At 42.9% G+C, this 11,152-nt stretch overlaps 4 protein-coding genes across 4 annotated transcripts; 3 read left to right on the forward strand and 1 right to left on the reverse strand.

Moving 5' to 3' along the window:
• Positions 1-435: 435 nt before the first annotated feature.
• On the forward strand, positions 436-1,230 carry GLAREA_09379 (uncharacterized protein; the record flags this gene model as incomplete). Its single annotated transcript, XM_008085976.1, has 2 exons — positions 436-798; positions 1,141-1,230. 2 exons carry the CDS (start codon positions 436-438, stop codon positions 1,228-1,230), a joined length of 453 nt encoding a protein of 150 aa, XP_008084167.1.
• Positions 1,231-1,558: 328 nt separating this feature from the next.
• GLAREA_09380 (uncharacterized protein) lies at positions 1,559-1,780 on the reverse strand (the record flags this gene model as incomplete). The annotated part of the gene is made up of 1 exon (XM_008085977.1): positions 1,559-1,780. The coding sequence occupies one exon, from the start codon at positions 1,778-1,780 to the stop codon at positions 1,559-1,561; it is 222 nt and encodes a 73-aa protein (XP_008084168.1).
• Positions 1,781-2,427: 647 nt separating this feature from the next.
• GLAREA_09381 (uncharacterized protein) lies at positions 2,428-3,197 on the forward strand (the record flags this gene model as incomplete). The annotated part of the gene is made up of 3 exons (XM_008085978.1): positions 2,428-2,595; positions 2,690-2,980; positions 3,039-3,197. The coding sequence occupies 3 exons, from the start codon at positions 2,428-2,430 to the stop codon at positions 3,195-3,197; spliced, it is 618 nt and encodes a 205-aa protein (XP_008084169.1).
• A 7,373-nt stretch (positions 3,198-10,570) lies between these two features.
• Positions 10,571-10,774, forward strand: GLAREA_09382 (uncharacterized protein; the record flags this gene model as incomplete). Its single annotated transcript, XM_008085979.1, has 1 exon — positions 10,571-10,774. The coding sequence occupies one exon, from the start codon at positions 10,571-10,573 to the stop codon at positions 10,772-10,774; it is 204 nt and encodes a 67-aa protein (XP_008084170.1).
• Between the last annotated feature and the right edge of the window lie 378 nt (positions 10,775-11,152).

Genomic DNA, 11,152 nt, shown 5'->3' on the forward strand with positions numbered 1-11,152 from the left:
TTCGAGTCTTCACTGTGAGTGAGTGGAAAAGGTTTGCATGGAGAAAGTCCTTCTGCGAAGTTCCAGGATTACCTTCGACAGCCAAACACAACACTCTTTCCATCATCAAGAACCTCACCTCATCCGCTGATCATCGTTATGACAAATTACACGGAATTCAGTGGTCGACACTACTTCGCCAATAGCACGCTTGAGTCCCCGAGTAGTGATCCAACGTCCTTGGCGGAATTTCTGAAACAAATCGTTTGGCTCTTTATGTACTTCCTCGTTCAATGCTTCACTCTTTGGATTCGTTACAGAATATCGCCAGGTACAAACGTTCCTAGAGCTGCAATTTACAGCATTGACACAATTGCTTTAGTAGAACGATGTTGCAGAACATGCCGACCGTGGTCCCGCGCCGACACCTGGGAAGTCTTTTACGCAATTTCCTTTATGGCTAGTCTCGTCTACACCATACATGTTACCGTCAATGAGTACATTGAAAAACCGAATATGTTCCCTAGGGTTTATTTGGTGACTCTGGTGGTTTGTGTTTTCCAGTCACTCAACCTGCAACTCGTGATTTGCGATCTCTACACGTTCTGTCGTGATAGAAGGCAGGAGGCATGTATCAGGGATATCTGGGAGGTATGGCAAGTAAACGACGAGCTGCGCTTGGAAATATTGGAGGTATGGCATGGTTTGATGGCGAGATTGGTGGAAATATTGCAAACGGTCGAAATGGGTAGTGTTACAAACGACATTCAGCAAGAGCTTCGAGACATTTCTGAGCGATTGAAGACCATGGAAAAGTATGTAAGACTACAAAAGCCGACCAAAACGTAAGATGCTGCGAGCGACGTTTTTGTTGCAGCGATGGAGGATGTTGGGATGATCAGTCAATCAGCGATTAATTAAAAGAGTTAAACTTTTCAAGAACTTCAGCCCTTATGCGGTATCACAAATGGTAAAGCAATGATATCCCCCTTATGTGGATAGATCGAGATATCTGAAGTGAGATTCGGAATAAGAATTTAGTGACTTTTCACTTCGAGAGACATGATCGAAGTTGAAATTCTAACCACAATTCAACTGTGCTAATCACGAATCTATTCGACATGAGTCAAGTTCCGCGAAAATTGGTTCTAATGAGAACAGCTCAAACTCCAAATTTTGGCCTTCAACATTTTTATCGAAAGTGATCACCAGCTCTTCCAGCCGTCTTATGCAAATGATAAAGACCAATAAACGATATTCAGGTTGCGGACTATATCACGACTCGTATTGTTTTTGGATTACGCAAAGATTTCTCTACATTCTTGTGACGTTGATTTAAATCAATCATGTCCCTCCAGACCTATTTCTGGGACACATGTGTGCTAATTTTGATTACTATTTCTTTCAAACATTTCGATAGGTTTGTTCAGATAGACGCACACATGTAAAGCTCGAAGTGTCATCTTTGACTTCAAGCCATGCCACACTGCTTTGTAAAATTCAAATGGGAAAGATAAGAGGAGTGTTTATGACGTTCATTCAAGTTTTTCTTATCTACGAAAACTCAATACATGTCACTTTAGAGCACCATATTTGCATCAATTATCCTTTCCTCTTCGGTATTCCAACGCATTTCATCGCTTAAAGTCGACCCCTCGACAATCATATCATTCCTCTCAATGCCCTCATTTGAACTGAAAGGTTTCCAGAATTTGCGCTCCTCGATATGACAGAATAATTGCCCGTCAAATATGTAACCTCGGAATTCCTCTTCAAACCTATTCGCTTCACTCGGAAACATAATCGAGGGTGATCGAAGACTCTCGCTACTTCTCTGGCACGGCGGATCTTGGTCTTCTGAAACAGATCAGTAATGTCCAAATTGTTTAGTTCGGGGCTTGACAGAAAACAGCACTCAATCAGGCGATATCAGGCTGAACTTAAAAGTCCAATTGAAGATGTGTTCATATAGATGAGCTCCTGAGCGGGAAATTATGAGGTTATCTCTTGAGGTTAGCGAAGTGTTGAGAGTTTGATAATGTCGCCCAATAAAACCATTCTGCTCATACAGACAAGTTTGGGAATGTTAAGTCTAAAGATAAATGCTTGAAACAATAGACAGGCGTCCCGCATCTCCTTTAAAGACACATTGATACATGATCTACACTTTACATACCAAGTTGGACACCACGTTGAAATACTCAAGTCTGCGACCCTCAGCTTTTCAGAAGTGAAGTTGTTAGCTATCATCTCCACAACTCTCAACAAAATCAACCTGCTCACACCTAATCAGGCAGCGAGACCCCACCTGGACCAGCTATAAATTCGTCTCCTCCGACCTTCTCTTCTATCTCCTTCACACTCTCATTCATCATCAGATCTGTCTTCAATTCAAGATCTTCATCATCTCCAAACATCTTCAAGAAACTCATTCCATTAGCCACAAACATGATCATAACTATCCTCCTCAGTCTTCTCGCCTTCCTAACCTTCTCGCCATCCACAACCGCTCTCACCGTCCATCGAAGCGGCGATACTCTTCCCTATGCCCTAACACCATGGCAATTCAAAGGCGAGATCGACGGAAACTACTTTGAATACAACGGTACCATCGAGGTAAGAACTCCCAAACCACATTTCTCGATCCCTCTCACACAAACCACGTAACCTCATCTTCCCCAAATCCCCACCCTCACTAACCATTCCCCAGCAAGCCTTCGCCGCCTACGCAGCCCTCCACCCCTCCTTCAACCTCACGGCCTACCTGGACACTCCTCACACCGAATCCGCTCACCTTTCTAACACCACTACCCTGAGCCGGCGCAACAAAGACGGCAGAAGCTGCTGCAGAAACAACGCGCAGGGTTGGAAATACGCCAGCACTGACCGCATCCAGGAGGGCATCAGATATCTCCAACGATTCGATATCTGCGACGTCGGTCCGCGGACGTGCAATCAGATCTCGTGCTCGTACGACTCGGCCATCATCTTGTGCAATGATGTAAGTCCAACTCCTGGTGACGGGGGATGGGGAAGAGAAACTAATAAATGAATGGCAGAATAATTACGGCATAAGACCGAATTGCAGGTACATCGCTAGTTATGCCACGGATCTCGTCACTTGGTGTAATTGGGAAATGTTTACTCAGGTTTGTGGCCAGGAGTTCGATACGGATCACTATAATGTTGTGGTGAGGAAGCCGGATAGACATTGTTAGATGCTGAGGACGTGGGGCATTCAGATGGTGTGCTGGGAGATGCGTTTCAACTTCCGTTGGTTTTGAAATGGGTGATGGGAATTTGGTACAATGGTTTATTGGCGGAGGTGTGATTCTGGGGGTGGGGAAGTGATTTGATGATAATCATGATATTAGTCTATCCATTCAAAACATATTTGACAAACTAGAACTCCCTTCCAAAAGTGAAGCACAACGCCTAACTTGTCGAGCTCCAATACTGTCTTCTCCATACTTTTGTCTCGTACCATTCACCCCCACATTCAACTTCTACAAAACAGCCAAAGACAAATTAAATCCCCTTCGCGCAAAAACAGCAAGTTTCGAGAAGTCATTAACTCCTGTACCGTCTTAAGGCCCCCCGGGGTGGTGATCCACGAGACTGTGTAAATGAGTTCAAAATCTCCACTATTATCCATGTAATTCTATGGAAGCCACTTATAGAAAAGCTAGATGTGGAGACAGTTATGACCAAAAACGAAGCACTCTTGTGGCCGAAGTATTCAGGGACCCCGGGGGGCCTTAAGCCGGTACAGGAGTTAAGTCCAGTACGGTTTTAAATCCTATTACATTCAATTTTCGAGCAACTACGCAACAACCACCCCGGCATCAGTGGCTAACACAATTCTCTGCGTAGTCCAAAATCGCAATTAAGATTTTAACAACATAACAACTGTTTCAACATGCAATTTTCTCTTAGACTAGAGCCTTAGACCCGAGCAATATCATTGTGATCTCAGCTCTTTAATATAAGATTGTGATGTTAGGGTTTTCACTTAGGAACACTTGGGGCGCGCAGAGAATCGTGTCAGATACTGGTGTGGCAGCTATAGACCTCACGCACTCAAACATGTCCCAATATCATCGTTCTGTCAGCGCATCACCAGCTTTGAAAATCTTGACCAAAAGTCAATACGATATCCATCCTCTGAGTAAAAACACCTCAACAATGACTCCGCGTTTCAATTCGTTTACCAGAATCCAAAATCACACCTCTCAACCACACTTCCAACCCCATGCACTATTCACCCGGATATACCCTCCCACCCAGGTGCAGCTTTCCGCTCAAAGCGATTTCAGCGGTCAATCATGCTACGGCAAGTGGTATTTTTCGGCCACGTTTGGATATCCGGATGATAGACGAGCTTCAAGAATATATGTTGAGCTGGGAGGTGGAGGGGATGAGAAGGGTGTATTTCAAGTAAGTTTATTTAATGAGGTGTTGAGATCGGGAATGGCGTTCGTGTGTGGAAGTTGAATAGACAAAAATGCGGGTTACGATATCTATCCCAACGAAAATACGGCTGCCTCGAACTTAAACTAGATCGACGTAAACAAGAGAAATAGAGTAAATTAAGTCGTGTAAGTGAAAAGTACTCTATTTAAATCTTTGTATCTTAGAACTCTAGCTATTCCTTCACCTATTTCCACCCCACCAAACTTCCCCACACAAAAAGCCCCCTGTCACAATATCCAAGACTGCTATCCCAACGAGAATACAACGTCCACGAACCTAAACCAAGTCGACCTCCAAAAATAAAAGGTAAATTATCTCGTACACGTAAAGTATATTCTTCAATAACCCTCATCTCAGAACTCCATCCTTTCCTCCCAACCATTCCTCCCAACCATTCCTTCTCAACAACACCCCCCCAACCACACGCGTCCCTCACCCCCCACCCCCCCAGTAATCCAAAGAACCAGAGACACCAATTTCAATCATGTGCAAAGTCACCACAAAACAATACACAATCTACTCTATCCAACACCTTCCCTCGTCCTTCCCTCATTCTCGAAATATCAATACCCTTCCCATCTAATCCATTCATACACAAACACAACACACCACATCAACAAACTACAAACCACAACATAACAGCCACTCACGGTCCCTAAATAAATCTGCCCTATAGTGTATCCTTGCCTGCCCAAAAAACACACAAATCCACAGCTCACAACACATACACAGCTCATACTCTTACATTAATGGGTTAGACCGTAAAAATAACCAAAGATCTTTTGAAACGCTGGGATGGTGTGATTACTGACGTCAGAGAAGTAACGTGTGATGACTCTAGCCGTGGATGACTTTTAGAGATTGAGGGGATGGGACGACGAGGAGTGTAGTATGGTGATCTTCAATGGATGACTACTAGTCTAATCTGACCTCTTACCTTCTGCCTTACCGCTTTCCATCTCCACCACCTACACAACTGAGATCAATTCCAAATCGTTCCACTGTATATCTCTTACCTCCCAAATCCTCCCCCCATCTCCACCACCCCAATTCCATACCCTACATTCTCCACGGAATGCACCACCCCCCTCGCCCCCCATTCCCCATCCGCTCCACAGCCCAACCACGTGCATTCAAAACCCTGTCTCAATTTAGGAATGCCGTGAGTCTCAAATCTCCTCTCTCCTCCTCTCCCACCATCTCCCCTACCCAAAGAAGTTCTCCCTCCCCCCCCCTTCGAAAAACAAACATCCTGTGTTGTCTTCAATGACACGCATCCCTTCTCTCCTCCTTTCCATTCATGCGAACCCCTAAAAAAGCAAACCCTCTTCTTCCTTTTCCCACCATCGCATAATTTTCGGGGACCAAAAAAAGACAAAGTGACAAGTAAGCAACAAGAGGTGATTGGACAGAATAAGAGTCTCCAAAACGAAATGTGGGAGGAGAGGAAAACATAGGAGAAAAGGGGAAGGAATAAGAGATGTACATCGGCACATACCGGTCTACCTCTATGCGGGTATCCTGTCGCTTAGAGGAGGGTTATGATGAGTCGGTTATTATATTTCACTCACCTATACTTTAGTAACTAGAGAGATAGTTGAAACTTGAAGAAATGCTTGATTGCAATAATCTCTAGATATTATTGTATTGCTAAAGAATAGTTGTTATTCGTATAACTAACATTAGTATTATATTTGCTTTTGCTATCCCCTTAAACACAGGGCTAGACACAGTAGGGTAAAATGCTTAGACTATACTAAGCGAGCTAATAGTAATATAGCTTTTTAAGTAAAAAGAGGGAGTTTTTTATTAAATTCTATAATAAAGGTTAAAATAACTACTATTGTTATAGAGTAAGAAGTTAAATTCTTTATAGCCCTATAGAAAGGTTCTTCTTACTAAGTTTTACTAGTTATTAGCTATAATTTCGCCTAGTATAATTCGTTTTACTAGGCGATCTAAAAACTAAATTCCTTTATACGTAGTATAGTCTTTACAGCTTTCTAACTTAATATAATAATAAGCTATTGTAGACTCTTAAATTAGAGAACTAATTACTCTTAAATAAGCTCTTTTTCTTAGTACTTTCTCGTATTTTACTATATCTAAAAGCGCCTTAATTAGCTAGTTACAAACGTTGTCCTAAGACTTTAAATTAACCGAGCTATCTAAGTCTCTTAAATAAATAATAACTAGATATATATTAACTAAGACTATAGTTAATAAGTACTAGTTAAAGACTTTAGCTTCTTCTCTTCTAATTAGTCGCTCGCCCTTATTATAAGCTTTTAATTAGTCTCCTATATCTATAGCTTCTATATAGTAATTATACTTATTATAGATCTTAAGTATCGCTAAATTCTTTATTAGTTATTCTTAGAATAGCTTTCTAGCTATCTTTACTTTAGATAATAACTCTCTAGGCCTCTTACGGTTTCTAATAACCTAATTCTTACTATTAAAGAACGTTATTATTATTAGAGTAAAGATATTATCTTTCTACTCTATTTAAAGTACTTTTTTACTCTCTATAAAAAGCGAGACTTAAGTACTTTATTTTATCTTACTCTCTCTCTTATTCTTCTTCTTTTTCTTAATTAACTCTAATACTACTCTACTATTTATCTAATAAGTACTTATAGTAGTAAACTCTTTAGAACGTCGTAGCTTAAATAATAGAGTAGAGGTAAAGAGATTATCTAAAAAAACGTAGTACTAAGTAATAGAGAGTTTCTATAATAAATAAGGTATAACGGCCTATATTTTATTACCCCTCTTTTTATTTTTAGATTCTTCTAGTTCTCGAGAGGTTTATACTTTTATAGAGCTATTTTTCTTACTAGAATAATACTAGGCCTAAACTAGGAAAAATCTATTCTAGGCGTAAACCTAGATTTTAAGCCCTATAGGTATAGGCTTATTTAGAATTATAGTTTTTTCTTTTAAGCGACTAGTAAACCTTTTAATTACTTTATCTATTACTAGATCTTATATAGACTTCTAGATTTAAAGGTTAATTAACTAAATATAGTCGCTTAGTAGGTCGACCTTTTTATATATATCTTTAATAGTATATAGAGTATAATAATAGCTCGAATAGAGCTATTAGAACCTATCTCGAGCTATAGTTTAAGATATAGTATAATAAGCTTTAATTTCTATTATTACCTAGTAATTAGAGACCTTATTTTTAATATATTACGTTATATAAATCTAAAGTACTAAAAACAAATAAATCTCTCTATAGTAGATTATAAACTAAGGTCTAGTCTTTAAACTAGACTTCTAGAAGCTTAGAAACTCTATTCTATAACTATTTATATACTTAACTATCTAGTCTATTAACTACTTAAGATAATATAAATAAAAGATAGTAATAGAGTTATTAATAGAGGTATTCTCGAGTAGTATAATTTAGAGTAAAAAATCGGGGATTTATATCGAAATAAAGTTATTCTCCGCCTTTTTAATAAGCTTAATATTTAGTCGTAGAGTATCTAGATCTATAGAGTCTCTTTTAGTATATTAGAGTATTTTTATTATATTATTTAGGTATAAAATAGGTTAATTTAGTTATTATTTATATATAATTGTTTTAGTATTCTAACCCCGTATATATAGCTACCTAAGGTCGAAATTTAGTGTACGTCCCGTGTTTAAGGGGATATCGTTTCGGGCGATGGGGTTCTAGATTCGTGTCGGGTGTTTGCGAGGAAAGGGATAGGTACCAGTACATTCACAACTTCACCAACCTAAATACTCAAGTACCTCCGTACCAAAGTACCTTCGTACCTCTCCCCTTTATACACAAATAAAAAAACGTAAACCCATCACCTAAACCCACCGCCAAGCCATCGCCGAAGACCGCATGTCCCAGCACTACTGCACTTGTCAAATAAATGGTGCGCTGCGTCGGAAGTTCGGAAACTAGAGAGCCGATCCGTTGCTCCCCCCTTAGCCCGCTTACTTACGACTTATTCAGCTTTTCCATTCAATGGTCGCGAAGCTCAGATGAAAAAAAATACTTGGAACGTGTAAGTAACAACTCGAGAGCAAGTCTTCTTTCTCGATGTCTTTTCCTGGGCGGAAAACATCACCTCCGAGGATCCCTGCACGTGCCTGCATAGGATCTCCAGATCTGCGACCGTGGCTGCTTATGAGCAGCACATATTACAGGACCCTCACTAAAAACCCATGAAGTTGGATTGGGCTTCAGCTGGCTGCGTCACAGCTTAATTGAAGCCAGATAAAGATACTGGGGGGAATACGATATGATAATCTCGTCATGTGTCTATTTTGGAGGACGTGGCGTATGAGTTTGGATGGTGTGGTCACCACTATTTGCACCTGGTGACAATCACTGGTTCTGCGGTGTGTGTGGTGTGGGCGAGATCATGCAATGCGGTGGTCGAAGAAACGAATTCCATCGCACGACAGCAGAGAAAACATTCCAGAACCCATTTCGTTGAGAGGGGGTTCGTACCATGGGGGATACAAGGGAATACGGGTTCATCTTCTTCTCCACGATTCATTACCCGGTGTTGTACTCGAAATGCACCAAGTACAGCTCACAGGTTCTGCTCGCACAGCTGCTGACTTTTCTCTCGGGACGCAAGCCGAGATGGCCTGCTCGTTGTGGCGCGTACAAGGGAGAGATGACCTGACACACCCGCAACTGCATCCAAGCTGTCGATCCTTTTGCCCTGCGTCGGTGATTCGCGGGTGTTTTGGCGTCTGCAGTCCAATATTGGGACGTTGCTGGGCTGCTTTGGGATGGATTGGCTGATAGTAGGCGATCGTAATTAAGTTTGGGGGGAGGAGGAGATTAAGCTTAAGATGATCGGAGGGTGGAGATGTTGATTATTGGAGACGAGTGATTCTGAGGTTCCGAGTTCTTTGAAGATCGTTGTGGATTGAATTTGGTGATGATCGTAAATCCGTCTGATTCCCGCCGTTTTGCTCGGACTTCGTTTCTACAGTTTGACTTGCCAGCAACGCGCTGAAAGAGGACTCCGTATCGATGCAACACGGGATCTTGGACGAACCAGCGGTTCGACCTGTCCACTGTCCAGCCGTAACAGAATATTCGCAACATACTCCGGATTGCGCCAGTGGCTTTCCCCACACGTGTTGAATCCGATGACGTTCGTAAAAAATCCAACATGCACGCAGGCAAATGCTTAGGTGAGGTTGTTTTGTTGTTGTTGGTACCGCTGAAGCGAGCGTGTGAGCTGTGCTATCCCAACCTTTCCAACCCCGATGCTGCGCTGCGGCTCAATCTCGTCCTCGTGTATTCGTACACCACGCATTACCTTTGCGGGACTCCGTAAGGTTATAGCCTCCTCGATTGCTGGGTCGAGATGGGAGATACTTGGTGAAACCATCAAGTGCCGGTAGGATCGTCTCACCTTACAGCACGTTACCGGCGCCAAAAGTTTACTGACATGGCGCTCACCGAGTGACGTTGTTGGGTGACATGGCCTTTGATTCCGAAGGTCTGGACCAGGAACACAGCCGCAGAGTTTGCGAAAAGGGGAATTTTCTGCGTGTTGGAGCGGTCTGTTTGGTTGATTTTGGGAGGTTGATATTGGGTTTTTAGTGGTTCATCTGCCGTGCATGCTGCAGCTACAAATCTGTGCCATTGGACTGGAATTAATGGGCGTCCGCTAAGGTACGTATCCATTGAGAAAGTTCAGCTCCAATGTGAAGGCGGGACGTTGAAGTCTGATTCGTGCAATGGTTTCGATCTTTTCAGCCAGTATGGAGAATTTTCTGAATAGTTGGGAATGGGCGCAGCGTGGTCGAGTGAATAATGGCGGAATATTTGCCAACAGCACAGCTTTCCATATTGTAAACGACCGACGGAGCAATGCCTCTCATCCCAACTTTGCCTTCACAGTCATCGCAATTTCCAGTCAGCTGTTGAGCTGTTGGTATTCTCGTTGGTTTCCTCGTGTATTGTTGTTTGCGTCGTCGTGACCGTCATCATATACACCGACAGGTCATCCTTTCGTATGCTTGGACGCTTGTCGAGGCTGTTCTCGCTGTTCATGGCTTCGAGCGGGAGGCGGAGGAGCTATTTTGGTCGATCCAACCAGGGACCCTCCGTAGTCATTAAATGGTTGTTGAAGCTATTCCCCTTTCGCTCCGCCCAGTCGAGGCCTGGTCGAGTTCTGAGCATCGAATCGTTGGTTCCCGCATCCGCGAGCCTGTCTTGTCCTCTGCCAAGCTCCTTCTCATCCCAGCTTCACGCTTATTCCGCCAATCCCGCGACACCCGTAAACCCAGTCGAGAGCAGCAAGATGGAGACGCTGTTGGGTGAGTGCATCGGGGTGCATCTGACATGCACCGCGTCGATGCCCTGGAAGCCGAGAAACCTGGATTTTAAGCACCCTGAACACGGCTGACCGTCAACCCTGAACCACCGCTGCCACGACCAACGACAGTGATGATTCAACTGAAAACTTCCATCGACAAGCCTGGGGGAGCACAGCAGATCCCAGAAGCATCCCTAAATCACCCCGGCGTTGGCGTTGGTTACCTGTTGGTTAAGGTTACCTCGCTACCGGACGGTCCAGGAGAGCACTCATGACCCTGGTCGAAGAGCCCTGGTGTTGTACTCTGGCTGGGCATCTGGGCATTCATCATCCATGGTCTGGGTTTTCACCAGGAGATGGAGGGCAAACAGAGGATAGACGCT

Source organism: Glarea lozoyensis, assembly GCF_000409485.1.
Source record: "Glarea lozoyensis ATCC 20868 chromosome Unknown GLAREA4, whole genome shotgun sequence".
In the NCBI taxonomy this organism is placed as follows: domain Eukaryota; kingdom Fungi; phylum Ascomycota; class Leotiomycetes; order Helotiales; family Helotiaceae; genus Glarea; species Glarea lozoyensis.